The following is a 23,472-nucleotide window of genomic DNA, read 5'->3' as shown; positions in this document are numbered from 1 at the left end:
TGAACAATAATTTAACTAAGCTGCAGACAGTCAGGGGGTGAGTGAGTGATAGAAAGGGGGAGAAAGGAAGAAAGGTGAAGGAGTTCACTTCCATCATCACCACAATCATCATCATCATCATCATCATCTTTCATCATCACCACAATCATCATCATCATCATCATCTTTAGCATCATCATCTTTCATCATAATCATTAGCATCATCGTCTTTCATCATCTTTAGCATCATCTTTCATCATCATCATCTTTAGCATCATCATCTTTCATCATCACCACAATCATCATCATCTTTCATCATCACCACAATCATCATCATCATCATCATCTTTCATCATCATCTTTCATCATAATCTTTAGCTTCATCAGCATGATCATCAGCATCATCATGAACTTAAGCATCATCATCTGTCATCATCATCATCTTTCATCATAATCTTTAGCATCATCATCTTTCATCATAATCATTAGCATCATCGTCTTTCATCATCTTTAGCATCATCTTTCATCATCATCATCTTTAGCATCATCATCTTTCATCATCACCACAATCATCATCATCTTTCATCATCACCACAATCATCATCATCATCATCATCTTTCATCATCATCTTTCATCATAATCTTTAGCTTCATCAGCATGATCATCAGCATCATCATGAACTTAAGCATCATCATCTAGCATCATCATCTGTCATCATCATCATCTTTCATCATAATCTTTAGCTTCATCATCAGCATCAGCCTCATTATCATCATGAACTTAAGCATCATCATCATCACTCCCACAATCATCATCATCATCATTAGCATCATCATCTTTCATCACCACAAAAGGCATGCCACTTTCATGCTGGGATATTTTTAAGTGAGTGAGTGAGTGGGTTGATGCATGAGTGAGTGAGCTATTTGTTTGTTTGTTCGTTCGAGAACGAGCTAGATAGCAAGTCAGTGAGCGAGCAAAGCTTAGTGCAGTACTGAATGGTATTTAAATCACACAACAACATGCCATCTTAATGTGGATGGTAAGCCTGAAGTGGCCCACACAACGCAGACTTTTACTACTTTGGTGAAACAACATGCAGGGGAATATCCACGACACCATCAAGCTGATAACATTCGGGCAAAGGGAGTCAGGAAAATGATAATATAACAGCTTTATCATGTAGTGGTGAAATACTGTATTCATTGGCAAAAAACTGAAAAAATAAACTCCTGTCAAACAGCACTTTATGCAGAAGTACTTTCAGTCTGGCTAAATGACACAATAATATTTACAGTAAGATGCCGATTACTAAGAGGGCAGATGACATGGGGTTTAATGTTGCTTTTCAAGATTGTTGCACTTCTAAAAGTGCATCTGCACAAGCGTGTATGGGGAGGGGCTTGTACTAGTCCGGAATAAAGCCGGTTTTATAGTGCTAGCCCACTGAGGTACCATGCCGCTGTTTTACATAAATACCCTACTCAGACACAGTATACTGACTCCAAGCCGACCAGTCCTTGTTGTAGCTTTAGCCCCTTAATGCCGAGTATCAGGTCAGGTAACAAGACATTACCATTTTGGGTAACATCTTTTGGTATTGTGCAGCCAGGTATCGAGCTGCAACTTCCTGCTCTTTGAGCAGACGCTCCATCTACTACCAGATTACAAAGAAAGCAATTTGCTGTGCCTCTCAGGAAAATATCAACTTTGTCAGATCAGTCAATGAGATAAACATCCTATTTGAGGAGAATAGACAAATATCCTATCAAAAAGGTCTGACCAGAACCAGCAGTTGCTGGCATGAGTGAGTGAGTTAGGTTTTTAACACCGCTTTTAACAGTGTTCCAGTTATATCACGGCGTGTCAGCTTAATGTGGGAGGAAAGCCCGAAGTAATGCACGTTTACCACTTCGGTGAAACATACGAGCATGGGTATGGTGCTGACAAACCTAGAAACATAATCGAGGCGAACCGGGTTTGAACCATCAACCATAGGTTTCTGGTGTGCCCAAGGGACGCAACTCTGCACAGCAACTCACAGCGCCTTAGACGACTTGGCCAACCGGCATAAACAAATGTCCACCCACTCTGGGTAGAATTACATGCATTAAAGGTCCCACATTGTCCACATTGTCACACACAATGTGTGAGCTCCACAACAATCAACGCAGGATATTGAAGACCGATTCTGCTCCGGAATACCCACTGGTAAGTCATATGAGAACAATACAAGCTGAGCTATGATAATCTCAAACCCATTCACCCTGAATCAGCAATACTCCCCCACTAACTCAGAACATCAACACCACAAAGTAGGCAATTGTCTCTGCAGCTAATTACTTCAATACCGTGAAAACAACAAAGTCTACCCGATCGTGTGGCAAAATAACGTTTACCTGTCAACAAATCACCTGGAGCTGATGTTCATTGACCTGAAATAAGCGACTTCGAGGGCATATGCACCTGGACAACCATGCAATGTCAATGATAGCAGGAAAAGTGTTTTCAAATCCACACTTCCTCTTTCGCACACTGAAGCTTAATCATTTAAAGCAGGCTTTGATCGTTGGTTGGTTGGTTGTTTGGTGGTTTAAAACCGCAATATTCAAGCTATATGACAGCGGTCTGTAAATAATCGAGTCTGGACCAGACAATCCAGTGATTGACATCACGAGCATCGATCCACGCAATTGGGATCGATGACATGCCTCAACCAAGTCAGCGAGCCTGACCACCCGATCCCGTTAGTCGCCTTTTACGACAAGCATAGTCGCCTTTAACGGCAAGCATGGGTTGCTGAAGACCTATTCTACCCCCTATCATCACAGGTTGGCTTTGATTGTTAACAAGTCATATCACAAAGATGTTTATACATCTGTGCTATTTTCCACACACTGATCGTCTCCTTAATTCAACTCTGTTTGATGAAACAAGTTGAAAGGTTCCAGTGTTGCTAAAGAGAGCAAACATTTTCTTTCAAAGAGAATCAGCGACGAGAAACGTTCTTTATTTACAATAATCGCTATTGATCCTTAACTTGCTTTGTTTTCCACTAGGCATTTTTGATATGTCTGGAAATGTTGTTTAGTGTGCAGGTTTGTTTCTACGCTGATTAACGCTGCACTCAGCAATATTCCAGCTATATGACGGCGGTCTGTAAGTAATAGTCTGGACCAGACAATCCAGTGATTGATATCATGAGCCAGTTTTATAGTGCTAGCCCACTGAGATACCATGCCGCAGTTTAACATGAATACCCCGTGGAGACACAGAATGCTGACTTCAAGATAACATTCCTTGTTTTAACCCCTAAATGCCGAGCGCCAGGCAGGGTAACAACAAGTACCATCCTTTGACATGTTGTGGTTTGACGCGGACGGAATTGAACACTGACCTTCCCCTCTCCTGGCTGACGTTCCATCCAACAAACCATAGATGTGGTCAGAAATTGCTAGAAGGATTATCTGGAGATAACACATATTCAGTTCACTATCTGATCCAATTAGCAAATTATGAACAAAAATAGCGGTTAAAAATATATGCAAGATAAATGTACAGGCAATCTTACATGTCTTACTTACAAATTTGGTCTGATATTTGTAGACAATGTCAACAAAACTTGGCACAAACATTTCTCACGCAGTGGGATCATGTTTACCAAACAACATCTTTTATCTAGCCATTGTTATGTTGAGAGTACAATAGAAAGTTGGAATTTGTAAATTATAAGTACTTACTCCCGACAAATATGTACCATCGAAAACTTACTGAAGGTATTTGCATTTTTTACGACCCTAACATAATTATTTATGATATTCCATGTTGGTATAAAAAACTCATCTGTCCAGACAGTGGTGATGAAATTAGTAGCGCTGGTTTAACAGGGTCTTACCACATACATCCATCTTGGTCTACAGACCTGAGTCTGGCTTCAATAGCAGGAATTGCTTATGGATTGTTCCTTGAAAGGTGGTGGAAGATTAATGGCTGCAGCCGGCAGCCTGCTCAGACAGGATTAACGGAGATATTTCCCATTCTGTCAGGTTGTGTTTTTGCATCTAGGCACATCACCTCACTGGTCGCAACACCTTCTCTAGGGGGTCATCGAAAGTAGACAGACCACTCACACTCGGAGTTTGTTGGACAGATCAAACTAGGATGGACACGTACTATATTAGGCCAGTTCTACTTGATGTATTTTTTAGACAGTTTTCATACCATATACAACTCATTGTTCGGTAGGGCTACTGAAAACTACATTTACTGTTCCTAGTTTAGGCAGGCCAGTTTTATTTTACGTTTTTCATAGTATATAATCTATACACAAATTAGCCTCTTAAATTTAAAGGCTGTTCCATTAATCATAGAAGTTCATTGGCCCTTTCCATAACACTGATATGTCACAAGTTGCAGATTCAGGGGATCCATAGACTAATATTTACTACTCAAAAGAAGTTAAAGAATACCCAATGAGTGAGTGAGTGAGTGAGTGAGTGAGTGAATGAGTTGGGTTTAACAGCGCTTTTAACAGTATTCCAGTTATATCGCAGTGTGTCAGCTTAAAAGAAAAGCCCGAGGTGATGCAGGTCTCAGGTGAAATCCACAAGCACGGGTATGGTGCTGATAAACCAAGAAACATAATCAGGGCGAACCAGGATTCCAACCCACAATCAGGGTTCCTGGCATGCCCAAGGGACACAACTCTGCACAGCAAATCGTGGCGCATGAGACAACTGGGCCACCTGTGCCCCCGTTTTCATATGATGGGCTAACAATGGTCCTATCAAGTGTTCTTGAACTTCTTTTGCACTGTATACAATAGATGACCTTGCGGGCTCCACGGCCAAGTCAATACTATGTACTATTTTCCACACAACAAGTCACATTCATTTTCCACCTGAACACTGAACTGATTTGAGGTTAATTAAAATAACAATTAAAAAGAGAAATGAATGTTTTTTTACCCATGAAAAAAATATGATTATAGATTGGGCAATTATAATATATTTTTCTATTTCTGCAAAGTTTTGGTAAAAGTAATTATATTGGTATATTCTTACCATTAATTTTAAATATTTTGGTGCAATCGATAAATTTGAAAATGCCACATGTTTTTGAACATATCTTATTGTTTCCGATATTCTCACTCATCTTAACCTTTCATGTCAAAACAGACCATTAGTGAGTGAGTGAGTTAAAATTTAACGTCTCATCGGCATTATCTCAGACATATAGTGACTGACAGTGAAGGAGATGAGTCTGTATTATTCTATGCGCCCTCTGACCGAAAGCTTTCATTATTTTTTAAAAATATATATTTTGTATCTGTGATGGAGAATGTAAATACATTGATCAGCAGTCTTTTAAATGTCAGTGAAATCGAATACCTCTTTAAAATGTTTTATTCATTATGACGTCAACTTACAAAAATAACTGTTAATCATGCTATTATCTGGGTCACAATATGGTACCCTTGATTTATTCCACTGCTCAGTATGGAAATTTTGGAATTTGAAATCCAGATCTCAATCCTGAATGAAAACATCTGAATGACGTTTTGTAAAAGCCAGAGAAACTAGTGAAAAATAAATGCAGATAAATGGCCCTATAATGCTTAGCTTCAGCCATCCCTCAACATCGCCTTGACAGCCTGAAAGTGTGCAAAATGATAAAGCACACGATGGCTGATAAAAGCACTGTTTTTGTGTACATGTTTCTCATCATTCGACAAACTGTATTTTAACTTAGATCCCAAAAAATATTTTTTAAATTTCGAACTCGAAAGCACACTGACCTGGGAAAAATGCCAAATCAGAAGAAATACAAACAACACCCTTTCCGTCTTTATAAGAAATCTCTGCCAAAAACAGAGTCGACTGTACGATTCCGACTATATCATGAGCATGTGTTTATGAATCACTATCAAATAGTGATAACAGGTGTTAGCGAAAAGGTCAGTGTACCTGCCTAACCGGTGGCACCCATCACAAACACATGAAAAGGCAAATCAATTGTTCACCTGTAAAACACGGGAACATATGGCACAAGTCGGACATCATTTTTATTACTGAAATAAATGTCCTCCACATGTCTACCATAAAACCTTTCGACAGTTTCACTCAGAGGCCTTGAATGTTGTAACCTTGATCAAACAAGTTGTATGACGCTTTGAAATCTTGGTAGAAAGAGCATGCTCGATGGCACCTCAAAAGTTGTGAAATGTGGACACCAGGGGTTGGTGAACTTTGGAGGTGAGGTGAGGAGAGGTGAGGTGAGGTGTGGTGAGGTGAGGTGAGGTGAGGTGAGGTGAGGTGAGGTGAGGTGAGGTGAAATTGGGATTAACGTCGCGTCCAAGATTATTGCACTTATATAGCGACGTGCATGCACGTGTGTGTGTGTGGCTGCTTGTACTAGTCCGAACTGATGCCGATTTATAGTGCTAGCTCACTGAGATACCATGCCGCAGTTTGACATGAATACCCCACTCAGTCCTTGTTTTAGCCCGTTAATGCCGAACACCAGACAGGGTAACAACAAGTACTATCTTTTAACGTCTTTTGGTATGACGCGGCCGGGGATCAAACCCCGGACCTTCCGCTCTCCAGGCGGACGCTCTATTACTAGACCCTGGAGGCGGTCCGGTGAACTTTGGAATATTAAAGGGACAAGTTCCCTCTTTCAATATGGTCACCATGACAAGCAATATTGTATGTGTAGCTGTAATATTACTGAGTGAGTGAGTGAGTGAGTGAGTGGGTTTTACGCCGCTTTTAGCAATATTCCCGCAATATCATGGTGGAGGACACCAGAAATGGGCTTCACACATTGTACCCATGTGGGGAATCAAACCTGAGTCTTCGGCATTACGAGTGAACGCTTTAACCACTAGGCTACCCCACCGCCCCTCTCCAGTCAGAATGCCCTATCAACAACACCACGGAGGCGGTCGGCATTGTTGTGAAATGTGTCAGGAATGCTGGGAATCTTAATGGCATTTACAATGAAATAAAGCAACACTGCTTGATGTTCAGGGGATTCAGCTATGAAGAGCATAGTGCACAGGGCATGAGTGACGATGTACTCATCATCAAGTATACATCTCACGCCTTGAGTGACGATGTACTCATCATTAAGTATACATCTCACGCCTTGAGTGACGATGTACTCATCATCAAGTATACATCTCACGCCTTGAGTGACGATGTACTCATCATCAAGTATACATCTCAAGCCTTGAGTGACGATGTTCTCATCATGAAGTATACATCTCACGCCTTGAGTGACGATGTACTCATCATTAAGTATACATCTCAAGCCTTGAGTGACCATGTACTCATCATTAAGTATACATCTCAAGCCTTGAGTGACGATGTACTCATCATTAAGTATACATCTCACGCCTTGGGTGACGATGTACTCATCATCAAGTATACATCTCAAGCCTTGAGTGACGATGTACTCATCATCAAGTATACATCTCAAGCCTTGAGTGACGATGTACTCATCATTAAGTATACATCTCACGCCTTGAGTGATGATGTACTCATCATCAAGTATACATCTCACGCCTTGAGTGACGATGTACTCATCAATAAGTATACATCTCACACCTTGAGTGACTATGTACTCATCATTAATTAAGTATACATCTCACGCCTTGAGTGACTATGTACTCATCATTAAGTATACATCTCAAGCCTTGAGTGACGATGTACTCATCATTAAGTATACATCTCAAGCCTTGAGTGACGATGTACTCATCATTAAGTATACATCTCAAGCCTTGAGTGACGATGTACTCATCATTAAGTATACATCTCACGCCTTGAGTGATGATGTACTCATCATCAAGTATACATCTCACGCCTTGAGTGACGATGTACTCATCAATAAGTATACATCTCACACCTTGAGTGACTATGTCCTCATCATTAAGTATACATCTCAAGCCTTGAGTGACTATGTACTCATCATTAAGTATACATCTCAAGCCTTGAGTGACTATGTACTCATCATCAAGTATACATCTCACGCCTTGAGTGACTATGTACTCATCATTAAGTATACATCTCATGCCTTGAGTGACGATGTACTCATCATCAAGTATACATCTCAAGCCTTGAGTGACCATGTACTCATCATTAAGTATACATCTCAAGCCTTGAGTGACTATGTACTCATCATCAAGTATACATCTCAAGCCTTGAGTGACGATGTACTCATCATCAAGTATACATCTCAAGCCTTGAGTGACTATGTACTCATCATCAAGTATACATCTCACGCCTTCAGTGACGATGTACTCATCATTAAATATACATCTCACGCCTTGAGTGACGATGTACTCATCATTAAGTATACATCTCATGCCTTGAGTGACGATGTACTCATCATTAAGTATACATCTCATGCCTTGAGTGACGATGTACTCATCAATAAGTATACATCTCACGCCTTGAGTGACGATGTACTCATCAATAAGTATAAATCTCATGCCTTGAGTTACGATGTACTCATCAATAAGTATACATCTCATGCCTTGAGTAACGATGTACTCATCAATAAGTATACATCTCATGCCTTGAGTAACGATGTACTCATCATTAAGTATACATCTCATGCCTTGAGTAACGATGTACTCATCAATAAGTATACATCTCATGCCTTGAGTGACGATGTACTCATCAATAAGTATACATATCATACCTTGAGTGACGATGTACTCATCATTAAGTATACATCTCATGCCTTGAGTGACGATGTACTCATCATCAAGTATACATCTCATGCCTAGAGTGACGATGTACTCATCATCAAGTATACATCTCAGGCCTTGAGTGACGATGTACTCATCATTAAGTATACATCTCATGCCCTGAGTGACGATGTACTCATCATTAAGTATACATCACTAACTTGAGTGACGATGTACTCATCATTAAGTATACATCACTAACTTGAGTGACGATATACTCATCATTAAGTATACATCACTAACTTCAGTGACGATGTACTCATCATTAAGTATACATCACTAACTTGAGTGACGATGTACTCATCAATAAGTATACATCACTAATTTGGGTGAAACAGGGTAACAATTTGTGAGGTTTTAATAACAGCAGGATTATCCCACTCACAGTAATAAAAACAATTTAACTTGTAACCTATTTTTCCCAGATTCCTGACTTAAAGGGTTTGAAAATCCTTAAACCGAGTAACAAAAAATACATCAGCAAATACTTCAGTATCAATAAACTTGAGCCGCCTCCAAACATCCAAGACCTAATTAAATATCTCACAATGCATCCTCAGTAACAGAGACCATCTAAATGAGGAAATTAAAAGTTTTTAAAGATGCACGAGATGAATCTGATGCTGTGGTGCAGGAAGAACAGAGTTTAACAAGGAGAAGTCCATTTACCCGTACAATGAGCTGCAACGACTTCCAGCTTGTATCGCGTGTCCGACGTATTTTCAGCCAGCCCCGGTGAAATGTTGATAAGGTTTCCACGTGTGTTATATAACTTCAGGATGTCGTTAGGCCCTGCTTCTGCTGCTGCTCGGAAGGTTTCTGTAAAAGATAGAAATAAATAAAATAGTACTTGGACTTTGGTCAAGAAAATTGGACAAGAACCTGTTGAAGAAAATTAGGGATCAACCTTACTGGTAACGATCATGTTAATTTCCCCTATTCCTTGTTTCTGCTTTTGCTGCGATTTTTACTGCATCAAAACTAACAACAATAACTCAGCAGTCAGCAATATTCCAGCCATGTGACAGTGGTGATCAGACAACAAGAACATAGGACAGAGAACAAGAACAGAGAACAAAGACAAGTGGACCAGGAGGCCATGGCAGAAGCTTACTTGACTATCGGTCAGGTGAGCTAAAAAAACACTTCTACCGGAAATAGCACCATGACACTGTAGCTCACCAGGTACATGAATGTTAGAGAGCGGAATAGGAACAACTCCCACGACATGAGTGAGTGAGTGAGTATGATTTTACGCCGCTTTTACCAATATTCCAGCAATATCACGGCGGGGCACCCCAGAAAATGGGCTTAATTTACACATTGTACCCATATGAGGAATCGAACCGCCGCCCTGTCTTCAGCGTGACAAGCGAAAGCTTTAACCACTAGGCTACCCCTACACCCTACAACATTCTGAAGATAATCAAGTCCACCCCACCGCCCTGACATAACATGATTAAACATGAACCAAAAACTGGTTCATCCTCGAGCTCCTTAGACACTTTGCCACAGTATTTATATCCCATCCCAATCCTTGTATAATCCCCTTAATGCCGAGCACCAGGCAGGGAAACAACAACTTGTTTGGCATGATGAAGCAGGCGATAAAAAAACTGATGTTCCGCTGGCTGGGCAGTAGTCTGTCTTACAGACCCAGATACAAATATACATCAAATACAGCCCATGTAAGTCTATAATGTTTGGCAAGTCTAGATTACTGCAGTATCAGGCTGAAAATGAAGAGAGTCACTGGGCTCCCTTTTATTATATTTTTTATTAAGATAACGGAACAACTGTTTTTTTCTGTACGATATGTTCCTTTCAGAGACTAGATGTTAGTCTAGCTGGGCAGATGCTCTATCCACTAGTCCACGGAGGCGATGCCAACCACTTAGGTGAAACCCAGGCAGGGATAAGGTGCCAGAGGCATCCGAAATGCATGGAAATGAAGGCTGAATGGCCGTTTGTGCTGTGTCAGGAAGAGGACTTAATTGCGACAGACTGCAGAGTCTAGTTGTGCTAATTAGACCAGACGAATGCTGATCCATGATGTGGGCAGCTATTAATCCACGCCACAGGTGCTGAGACAAAATCAGATGACTCTAACATGCCTCCATTGACAGTTGATATCATCCTTAGGTGAGGGGAGATGGAATAGGAATTAACAGTATGTTCAAGATTATTGTGTGTGTGTGTGTGTGTCTGTCTATCTCTGTGTCTATCTCTCTGTGTGTCTGTCTATCTCTGTGTCTGTATGTATGTGTGTGTGTCTGTCTATCTCTGTGTGTTTCTCTGTCTATCTCTGTTAGTTTCTCTGTCTATCTCTGTGTCTGTCTGTCTATCTGTGTCTGTATGTATGTGTGTGTGTGTCTGTCTGTGTGTGTGTCTGTCTATGTCTGTGTCTGTCTATCTCTGTGTGTTTCTCTGTCTATCTCTGTGTCTGTATGTCTGTGTGTGTCTGTCTCTGCGTCTATCGCTGTGTGTGTCTGTGTCTGTGTGTGTGTGTGTCTGTCTGTCTGTCTATCTCTGTGTCTGTCTGTGCCTGTATGTGTATGTGTATGTGTATGTGTTTGTTTGTTGGTTGGTTGGTTTGTTGTTTAACGCCTCACTCAGCAATATTCCAGCTGTATGACGGCGGTCTGTAAAATAATCGAGTCTGGACCAGACAATCCAGTGATTGACATCATGAGCATCGATCCACGCAATTGGGATCGATGACATGTATCAACCAAGTCAGCGAACCTGACCACCCTATCCCGTTAGTCGCCTTTTACGACAAGCATAGTCACCTTTTACGGCAAGCATAGTCGCCTTTTACGGCAAGTATGGGTTGCTGAAAACCTATTCTACCCCGGATCTTCACGGGTCCTGAAAGTATGTAATGGGTTCATCATGCTAACTGATGAAGAGAGGTTTGTTCAAATCAATATGTTATGTTATTGGAAGACAATGCCAAGTCTAACAATACAATGGTATGCAATCGTCAGTTCATTGATAATGCACAGTGTATCATATGGCTCAGAAGAATATTACTCACATGAACTATCCCTGATAACATCTGAACATTGGAAATGGAAATAATTCTGCTAATGTTCGCTAGTTACAGCTCTGATTAATCATAACATGTTGTCGACCAATATATGACTGTATCATCTGTCCAGTAGTTATTATGTGTACTATTGCCCTTAAAACTACTTCCAGTAATTACAAGAGGATGCTTTCATGGCAACTACTGACAACTTCTATACCTAACTAATGCAATAAGCAGCTGGGGATATTTGATTCAGAAATCCGGGAATGAGCGAGCTGGGTTAACGTCACTTAGAACAGTATTCCAGTTATATATCACGGCATGTCAGCTTCATGTGGGAGGAAAGCCTGAAGTGATGCAGGTCTTAGATGGTTACTATTTTGGTGAAATCCATGATTATCGGTACGGTATTGACAAACCAAGAAACATAATCAGGGCAACCAGGTTTGAACCTACAGTCATAGGATCCTTGCAAGCCTAAGGGACTGAACTCTTCACAGCAAATTGCGTCAAACTTGGAAATATCCTCTACATGTCTACCAAAAAACATTTTGAAAGCCTTACTTTGGCTTTGAATGTTGTAGTGAGTGAGTATGGTTTTATGCGCTTTTAGCAATATTCCAGCAATATCATGGCAGAGGACACCAGAAATGGGCTCCACACATTGTATCCATGTCGGGAATCAAACCCCGGTCTTTGGCTTGACGAGCAAACGCTCTAACCACTAGGCTACCAGTCTGCCCTTTCGAATGTTGAAACCCTAATCCAACAACTTTTTGAGTCCTATGATCCTCTTTGAAATCTGGTTAGAAAGAGCATGCATGATGGTACCTCAAACGTTGAAAAAGGTAGACCCCAAGGGCTGGAGCTGCTGGAGCTGCTGGAGCTGCTGGAGTGAGTGAGTGAGGTTTTACGCTGATTTTAGCCATATTCCAGCAATATCACAGCGGGGGACACCAGAAATGGGCTTCACACATTGAACCCATGTCAGGACTCGAACCCGGGTCTTCGGCGTGACGAGCGAACGCTTTAACCACTAGGCTACCCGACCGCCCCGGAGCAGCTGGAATATTGCTCAACACAAAGGGGGGAAATTGAAGGAAGTGTCCTTGAATATTATTTTCTCCCCTCACTACTTTCACACTGAAAAATACCAGCGCCAGTATCAATACACAAAGAGCAATAACAGAAAGACAATACTCCACATACGGTATAGGATAGCCTGCATGTGATTGTGTTTTGACCTTTGTGAAATGATAACTGCAGTAGAGACTCTTCTTGACATTTTGTGGAGACACCAAATATCCCCTGTACATTCACAGCCGGGACATTTGCAGGTGACTTTACATTAGAACTAGGCTCGCGGTCTCTCAAACACAAGCCATGAGGTAAGACAACACCACTTTACACTCACAGGACATGCTTCACACAACATCTCTTTACATTGTGACATCTGAAGTTACATTAGGGTCAAATATTCATGGACTCTGCCATCTACCTAAACATATTATGTCTGTGTAAATGTCAAACTGTGATAGTTTTGTTTTGTTAACTGGTTATGATTGTTAGTTTGTTTTGTTTGTTGTTTAACGCCGCACTCAGCACTTTTCCAGCTATATGACGGCGGTCTGTAAATAATTGAGTCTGGATCAGTCTATCCAGTGACTGACATCATGAGCATCAATCTAGGCAATTGGGATATGATGACATGCATCAACCAAGTCAGTGAGCCTGACCACCCGACAAGCAGTGAGTGAGTGAGTATGGTTTTAGCAATATTCCAGCAATATCACAGCGGGGGACACCAGAAATGGGCTTCACACATTGTACCCATGTCGTGAATCGAACCCAGGTCTTCGGCGTGACGAGCGAACGCTTTAACCACTAGGCTACCCAACCGCCCCTAAGCACATTAGACAACAAGATCGGTGATACTATTTCATTGCCACTCACAGACGATGTTTTCTAATCAATATTCATCATGTGACATGTCAACAGTGATCATGTGACATGTCAATAGTGATCATGTGATGAGTCAATTTCAAATCAGTTCCTGTCATGTGATTTGATCAAATATTTTCAGGTCAGTTTTCTATCGTTGTGTCAACAGTGAAATATATTGTTTCGTCACATGATATGGATCAAGAAATGACATCAAAAGATTCTGAATAGAGGTATAACAAATTCTGGTAATGATATTTTTTTGTACATAAATCCCAAAATATATCAAAATCACCCGTTCAGCACGGTACATCACGACTGCCACCAGGCCAACAGCCTAGACCATAACAAACACCCATTCCCTGGTCCCAAGACAGGACAAATAGGCCCCCAGTACACGGGACATCACGACTGCCACCAGGCCAACAGCCTAGACCATAACACACACCACCATTCCACGCTCCCAAGACAGGACAAATAGGCCCCCAGTACACGGGACATCATGACTGCCACCAGGCCAACAGCCTAGACCATAACACACACCACCATTCCCTGGTCCAAAAACAGGACAAATAGGCCCCCAGTACACGGGACATCACGACTGCCACCAGGCCAACAGCCTACACTATAACAAACACCCATTCCCTGGTCCCAAGACGGAACAAATAGACCCCCAGTACAGGGGACATACACCTAATCAAGTCATAAATCTGACCACATTATTGCCGGGAGTTTGCCAAGTAACCTGAAGGTTCAGTTACGCTCTGGTCATCACTAGCCTGGGGAGGTGGGTGTTATATTATCAATGGCAAACGGTCTCTGTAATAACTGGTGAATGGCTCCGGGCGTGGTGTTGAATGACAAATATGAGTGGGAAGACTTGGACTACAGGAGCCAAGAAAGGCAGTCAATCTGCCCACTGGCGTGTACTCATCTTCCACGTTTTCATTTACGGACCGACCATTTCATTTACGGACCGACCATTTCATTTGCGGACCGACCGTTTCATTTGCGGACCGACTGTTTCATTTACGGACCGACCATTTCATTTACGGACCGACCATTTCATTTACAGACAGACCATTTCATTTACAGACAGACCATTTCATCTATGGGCCTACCGTTTCATTTACAGACAGACCATTTCATTTACTGGGATTTTTGCTTCAGACAGATTTTGAAATACCAGTGCTTCAAAACATAAATTTTTTTCACTGAAAGCAGGAATCAAACAACTTTTTTTGTCCCACAACACATCATTTTTCAGAACATCTGCAGATCTGTATTTTTGGTTAATAACTTCCTAACATACCTTTCTCGTCCAATGAATTCACACAAAGTGAAAGTCAATTCTTTTTTGTATTTGACATTGTTAGGGATGGTCAGTTCAGTAGAAAAACTAAACTTTCATATTGTTTCCTGTCGAGGACATGACAGATAAACTATAACAACGCCAAATAATCACCAGTCTCAATAATCCTATATCAACCAAACTATAACAACGCCAAATAATCACCAGTCTCAATAATCCTATATCAACCAAACTATAACAACGCCAAATAATCACCAGTCTCAATAATCCTATATCAACCAAACTATAACAACGCCAAATAATCACCAGTCTCAATAATCCTATATCAACCCAACTATTACAACGCCAAATAATCACCAGTCTCAATAATCCTATATCAACCCAACTATTACAACGCCAAATAATCACCAGTCTCAATAATCCTATATCAACCAAACTATAACAACGCCAAATAATCACCAGTCTCAATAATCCTATATCAACCAAACAGATAAAAGTTTATAATATAACATATGATTTTTCTGGAACAGCCAGACAAGTAAAAAAAATAAATCTATTTTTTGTTTATAGGATACTAAAAAAAATGATGATGTCCGTGAACCAAAAATACAAATTGAGCGGCCTAAGCAGGCTAATTTAGACTATAATCACCCACAGACGTATTACCTAGATTAGTAACAAAATGTCCACACAGATCCCTGTGATTTACAGCCCTCTGTGTCCTCATGGCAGATATTGACCTGATAGGTCGTGAGCATTGGCCACTTGGCTATCAGGCAGATAAGCCATGCTTGATGTACTACCCCTGTATTAATGGAAAACTGATTTTCTCCAGACAAAAACCTGTATTTATAGACTGGTCTGGTCATTCAACAAGACTAAATGCTCTCGTGTTCAATCAGTGGTTGGGATTGTTTTTTTTACTATGTCTGAACCATGTGTGAAACTGAGTGCTGTCAATCACCATTTGAAGGATACTTACTTCACTGTTTCCCACTTTAGTTAGAAATACATTCCATCTCCAAGGCAAATACCGTGTATGTACACATGCCTTGTTAAATATTAAGAAATATGAATATTATTTTGTGTAATACATAATTATACCTACTTTGTTTGACTGTATCACAGTCACATACTTGCGCTGAAATGTTTGTGATAGAATATGTCTAATCATGCTGAATTGTAACATTCTTCTAAAGCAAATTTTAAAAACCTGAAAAAAATGAAACAAATCTTGAGGAAAAGTTGAATAGAAAATACAAGCATTATTTAAAAAAAATAAATACATTCCGTATTTGAAACAAATAAATTATGTTCTTTTCCAATTATCTTTTCATATATTCTCACCGCCAAAAGAAACGCGAACCATTGAAACATATGGAGAATTATGTACGTTAAGAAGAGATGTTTCCAATGCGTACCACGTCACGACAACACTAACAATCAGTCAAGTGTTACCACAGTGTCTTTACTCTTATCACGATATGCTGCACGTGACTTCCAAACTTTACCCACTAATCCTGCACGAGACAAATGGTGCGTCTCGAGTCATGGATCTGTGACGTCACATGTGATGCGTTCATGAGAATCTGTTGACACAACATACCAGTACGTTCATTTGAGCATCGAACCAAACTTACGTCTCTTGAATATGAATAAGTCTTCATATATTAACCAACATGTATGGTATTCATGTTTCTTTTGAGGTTGAGTATATAACAAACAGAATCCCAGGTTTTATAAATGTCTACATCAATTGTAGAATTGACAACGTTCTTCAGAGTTTTTGATATTTCTGTTTCGGTGTCTGTATGAGAGGGAGTAAGTTCCTCGACAAACTATTGCAACCTTTTCACCAACAGAATACCCAAGGAACAAGCCCCAGTCTTTGTGAGTGAGTGAGTCAGTGAGTGAGTGAGTAAGGTTTTACGCCGCTTTTAGCAATATTCCAGCAATATCACGGCGGTGGACACCAGAAATGAGCTTCACACATTGTACCCATGTCGGGAATCGAACCCGGGTCTTCGGCGTGACGAGCGAACGCTTTAACCACTTGGCTACCCGACCGCCCCCAGACTTTAAGACACGTCCGAAGATACTTTAACTCATCTAACACAATAAATATTCAGTAAATATCTGACAACACTTCCTCTTCAAAATCAGATGGTCTCATGACGAAATCATTTAACTGCTCTTCAAATTACAAAAAGGTCGAATTAAAAACCTCATCAGGAAACTCCTCAAATTGTGTTGCTGTGTCCTTAATAGAACAACGCACTTAATGACACCAGTATACATGTAACTGCGATCAGTGTTATCAAACACACTTCCCTTTCATCTGGGGCGTCCATTAATGACAGATGGCTGGAGGCCATGTCTCATCCTTCTTGCTGCGACTATCTCATTAAATACCCCCAAGTCCTTAGTTCACTCACAGATCTCAAGGAACAGATATGATAGCTATGGCTTGTGAACATTAGGCTAGTTTCATTTATTTTCTTGTTCCAAGGGTGAGCCATCTTTTGAGTGAATTTGGATGACAAGCAAATTCCACCCAGTGGGCTACCCTACCGCCACACTTCTAAAGCTTTAAACCAATTTAATATGGTAGGCCAGATTTAAAAAAAATTCTTGTTTTCTTGCACACATGCGCACACAGAGACAGACGCACAGACACACACGATCTGGCTATGAATGATAAATGCAAACTGGTTGAGGTGACTAAACTTTTAAACATTTAGTGTGGGTTGGCAGATATTCATTTCAGTGTTAAGAAGTGTGGAACCAAGATTATCATTTGTCTTCCTGCAGAAATAACACTGCCATGCAGTGTATTTCACTGACGTAATAGCATCTAAAACCCATTTGAGGCCAATACTTTTTGAGAAGTGAATGAGGAGAAAGGAAAGGTGAAGTCAGGCTTCAGCGTGAGCGCTGAAATGGATCAAACCTCATTTCAGCATTACGATGTCATTTGAGTCAATGTTATTTTTTCTATCAAAGCAGAAAAAAAATCTGAAACAGATACCTTTACTGAAAGACTTATGTTCTATTGTATTGTATCCCCTGAGGTATTGTAAGAGCCCCGAGGTATAGTAAGTGTCCCGTGGTATTGTAAGTGTCCTGTGGTATTGCAAGTGTCCTGTGGTATCGCAAGTGTCCAGTGGTATTGTAAGTGTCCTGTGGTATTGTAAGTATCCCATGGTATTGTGAGTATCCCATGGTATTGCAAGTGTCCTGTGGTATTGTAAGTGTCCTGTGGTATTGTAAGTATCCCATGGTATTGTGAGTATCCCATGGTATTGCAAGTGTCCTGTGGTATTGTAAGTGTCCCATGGTATTGCAAGTGTCCCGTGGTATTGCAAGTGTCCTGTGGTATTGCAAGTGTCTTGTGGTATTGCAAGTGTCCTGTGGTATTGCAAGTGCCCCGTGGTATTGTAAGTGTCCTGTAGTATTGTAAGTATCCCATGGTATTGTGAGTATCCCATGGTATTGCAAGTGTCCTGTGGTATTGCAAGTGTCCCGTGGTATTGTAAGTGTCCTGTGGTATTGTAAGTATCCCATGGTATTGTGAGTATCCCATGGTATTGCAAGTGTCCTGTGGTATTGTAAGTGTCCCATGGTATTGCAAGTGTCCCGTGGTATTGCAAGTGTCCTGTGGTATTGCAAGTGTCCTGTGGTATTGCAAGTGCCCCGTGGTATTGCAAGTGCCTGAGTGGTATTGCAAGTTTCTTGTGGTATTGTAAGTATCCCATGGTATTGCAAGTTTCTTGTGGTATTGTAAGTATCCCATGGTATTGTAAGTGTCCCATGGTATTGTAAGTCCCCCGTGGTATTGTAAGTGCCCTGTGGTATTGTAAGTATCCCATGGTACTACGCAAATGGTATACAATCCGATGCATCAACCAAGTCTGCGAGCTTAACCACCCGATCCTTATCAGCTAGTCTCCTCTTACGACAAATATAGTCGCCTGTCACGGCAAACATTGGTTGCTGAAGACCTATTCTACCCCAGATCTTCACGGGTCCACTGATGACACACAGAAACACAAAATCACGCACACACACAGCTGATCCCGCCAAAGTAGGATAAAAGCTAACTGGTTCTTGTGCTCAGTAACAAATATAAATGATGAAATGAATACTGTTTGAAAAACATTCAATTTGAAATTAAACATCAGAATAATCAGCACACCACTCATTAACAAATACTTAAATATCAACATCAGTTTTCCCTCAAACCTGAAGGAATTAATTTCCTTTGCCATGAGCTATGCTCATACCGCCAGGACTCATCAATCATCATTAAATCACAACCCACTATAATAAAGAAAATACTATATATCATCCAGACTCGGTCCCATCAAACGCTATCTCATTTCACCGTGTGTGATATAAGACATATAGCACATACACTGCCTGTGACATATTGCTTGGCCAACAGAATGGCAATGCCACAGCTACACTACTGCCTAAAAGTTCATTCCCCTAACACGCGTTGAGAACGCGTGTAACACGCATGTGACACGGGTGCTCAACGGGTTGCACACGGGGTGAGCACCCGTTGGACACGGGTGTGCAACGGGTGTGCGTCGCGTGTGCAACCCGTTGCACACGCGTGTGCCACGCGTGTAACACGGGACCGGGTTCCAGTTGAAGTTGACAAATTTATCAAATGAATAGTGAGATAAAACAAAACAGTGAGATGTGAAATTTGAGTTAATGAGCGGCCATTGAGCTGTGCTCACCAGACCGTAAATACAAGGTCGGCCCATCTTAATTAGTGTTCGGTTGCTAGACTTTTATGGCATGAACCATTCCACTAGGGTCCAGTCTAGCCATTGTGGCTGGCCGACAGTAGAACAGTAGTGAATTTAGATGCGAGTTTATTGCTAGGGGAACCCCCGTGTTGACACGATTGTCGCGGGTTGGTAAATGTTCGCCATTAATAAAATGATTGTTTGTGGATTGCGAACATATTCATTTGCCCACACGAGTCATTCCATTTGATTGCAAATATAACGTTTTTCGTTCGCCAAATTTATGCTTTAGACAGTACAATTATGATATAGCCGTCACCACTACGAATGTCTCATTATTTCATGTAGGAATATGTCCCATTTCCCCACACCCCACTTTCTGTGTTGTATTTTGAAAGAATAAATAAAAGAAGGTTTTGTGTGGGACACTTTTATACTAATTATAAGAGGATGTTGTAAATGAATATGAACAGCCATGCTGTCTGACAGTTGATAGAATTTGAGATCTTCACAATCACCGGGTGTGACCATGTTGACAGAATCTCGTTAGGGTTTGTGATTTTTACATTTGCCCAATGACCATGGTGAGTATTGCTGGGGATACCAAACGTAACAGTTTATTATTAGAGGTTGTGAGTACCTATAGCACGTAGATAGGATATCTTTAGGATTTTAATCCTTCTTTGAGAGGCATTTAGAAGTTGGAGTACTACGTTAGGAGAAGATTTATGGGTGACTTTAATCCTTTCTTTCTCTGTGGGTAATCCTTTCATGTTGATTGGAGGAAGTCACTCAACCAGGTCATGACAGGTCGTGAGTTTACTCACTAACTACTGTGAGCGTTTTTGGCATGACATCTTTTCTTGTATAAACATAGAAACGATGCTCACTCACTCACTGTTAATCTTCTGCAGTTTGCTGGCAAAGTGGGGAAAAACCTCAGTGTCAAAGACGATCAAATTTAGTTCGAATCCTTGTTTATATGTGACATCTCCCAAATGGGGACATTTTCATAAACTTGGCAAGTGATGATGAATTTTAATATTAATATTATTATAGTTTATGAAATTGTTAATAAAACTTTAATAAAATTGTGCTTCACTCTCACGAAAAATATATTGTCTGTGAGTAAATTTATATGTCACGTTACATCGGCATTTTTCAGTGATATTGGGACTACATGAAACATGGCTGGTTTTACATTTCTGATACAGGTGCTTGACTGACTGAGTAGTTCATGATCAATTAGATATGTTTAAATCAGTCAAGTTTGCAACAATAGATGAATAAGTTGATACATTTGGACCGCAGTTACCGATTACCAACTTAAGACATAGAGACGGGGAGGAGATATATAACCAAACCTATGATCCTGTTGAGACAGTTGACAGTTAGAACGTTGGATTAAATGACAGTAACTAATTTGAACATTCCCCAGTTACATCATAAAATACATCATAACTCATAACAGTCCGAGAGACAGCTTCCAGACTTATACTAGTATTGAAGGGACAATAGCTTTTGACAGTTTAAAAGTAAACTCACCTTAAGGTGCTTGGCAAGTCAAAACTTACCTCCCTGTATATGTTTTTTAGGTTTGACAGCAACTATGCTTGTAGATTTCATAGATAGACATGATTGGTTAGCTAGATGTTATTACAATAAGCGAAAATGTCTTAAAAGTCCACAGTTTGTTTAAAAGTACAAAAAGTGTGTTATAGATCTATCAACGTTTTCTTTTATTGAACATAATATTTGCACTATATTGCTGTAAGCTGTAAATAATCTAGCCTCCCCATGTACGTAACTTACATATATTTATGTATGACCAGAACAGCAAATAAAGTTCTGGTAGATAGGTACCTCGGAGATTTAACGTGCGCTTTCCGACTTTAGCCTATCTCGCACACGGGGAAGCACTTATACTATTAGGGTAAAAAAGCGTAATGATTAAATAAAGAAGTGCAAACACCACCCCCCACCCCCGTCCCCCAAAAAAATTTTTAAAAAAAATTAAGTTTAGTCCTTGTAGTAGTCTCTTGGTCAGCTTCTCATCCTGGGGGTCGGGATTCTGGTAGAGACTCTTGGCAAGGAGGGCGGCGGTATTGGCGACGAAGTGGTTTGAGGTCGGTACGCCACTACTCTGGAAGAAGTGGTACAAGTCTGTGTAGTTTGTGATGTCTTACTCGATGTCCTGTCCCCCCTTCTTGTGCACCATGACGAAAGGGACTCCTTGTTTGGCGTAGAGATATTCCTTTGGGGTGTTGATCTGGTCAACCTTGAGATCCGGCCGGGGCTTGTAGTGGTTGATCGGAATGTCTGATTTTTCCACTAGTAAATAAAGTTCTTTGGTATGACCTCTTTTATCCCTGCTGACGTTATCCTAATGTTCAATTTCAGTCTGCCTCACCAAGCGTAAGAAAGCATTGTACATGATAAACCACACTGATGCAATTTTCAATATATATATTTGTAGATATGAAGCATTCTAGTTAATTGTGGATACACTGGGCAGACAGAATTGTGTTTATTTCCAGGCCATCCTGATCGTCGTTTACTACTATAAGGTGTATGGTTGGAGGCAAGATCAAAGGCGCCGCACAGCATTTATTAGATAACAGACGGGGTCGTCCGTTTCGCTTTGAACAACCACCCCACCTGTCTGTAGGAGTTATATAATCAGTGCGCAAATAACTGTGTCAAGTCCACTGCCGGGCTGATGCGGTGTCAGTGTCAGCGATGAACATGAATGCCCAAATCATAGACCTGTAGCACTCACAAGTTGTTTAGCCAAAATATTTGAAAAGTGTATATTCAATTCTCTGATAACAGCAAATATAACCTTAGAAAAAGATTCAACATACAAACAATCAAATGTAGAACACAGACCTATGCTTATTATCATTTCTTCTGGATATGATCAACCTGCGGAACCCTCTATCCGATGAAGTAACTAATGCTCGCTCATTAAAAGAAATCAAATCCTTAATTAATCGTTCTGATGCAATTATTAATAATTTTGACTTCAAATATTTTCATAGATCATGCCAAATTGTCCACTGTCGCCTTAGGCTCGGCTGCAGTGACTTAAACGCTGATAAGTTTAGACGACATGTATCAGACATACCAGACTGCACTTGTGGATATCACCTTGAAGATGCAATTCACTTTTTCTATAACTGTTAAAAAATACGATAATATCAGAAACACTGTGTATTTCTACACACATGGGTATGGTCTAAACATGATATTACATGGCAGTAGTTAAGCAGTTCTACAAACATGACTCTTCTTAAATCAGTTCATGACATCATTGTCAAAAGCAAAAGGTTTGAGTAGCTTAATTTTATGCATGTAGTAAAGGAAAACTGCATTACCTTATTTCACAGACACCACTTGCTTCAGTGTACTGGCTTCGTGTATTTCATTTGTGCATTTTGTATGTTTATGTTCATCACTCTCTTATATATATATCCAGCTGTTGTTAAGTTGTTTCCTGGAGAGGTATTACATAAGCTAGTTTTGCTTGTTTACCGATCCAGATTTCTTTTGAAATAAAAATACGTTTAAGCCAACACAGCTAACCCTAAAACACATGATTGTAAACTATTCAAAAAGGAGCACTAATCTCTGGCTTCTTCTCGGGTGTCGAACTCAAACTCAAACTCATTTATTCTTAGAATAACA

At 40.4% G+C, this 23,472-nt stretch overlaps 1 protein-coding gene across 4 annotated transcripts in view; it reads right to left on the bottom strand.

The window, feature by feature from the left end:
- LOC139471492 (high affinity cGMP-specific 3',5'-cyclic phosphodiesterase 9A-like) overlaps nt 1-23,472 on the bottom strand; it is a 90,355-nt gene that overhangs the window by 29,257 nt on the left and 37,626 nt on the right. For 3 of the 4 annotated variants that reach the window (XM_071253846.1, XM_071253848.1, XM_071253849.1), the window contains exon 2: nt 9,408-9,557. In XM_071253846.1, coding sequence (XP_071109947.1) covers nt 9,408-9,557 — 150 coding nt within the window. The remainder of the gene's footprint in view (nt 1-9,407; nt 9,558-23,472) is intronic. The other variant, XM_071253847.1, reaches the window with a different exon arrangement.

Source organism: Haliotis cracherodii, unplaced genomic scaffold, assembly GCF_022045235.1.
Source record: "Haliotis cracherodii isolate W230 unplaced genomic scaffold, xgHalCrac1.p SCAF_22, whole genome shotgun sequence".
Lineage (NCBI taxonomy): Eukaryota > Metazoa > Mollusca > Gastropoda > Lepetellida > Haliotidae > Haliotis > Haliotis cracherodii.
The sequence above is the reverse complement of the archived record's forward strand: the minus strand, read 5'-3'. Positions and strand labels throughout refer to the sequence as shown.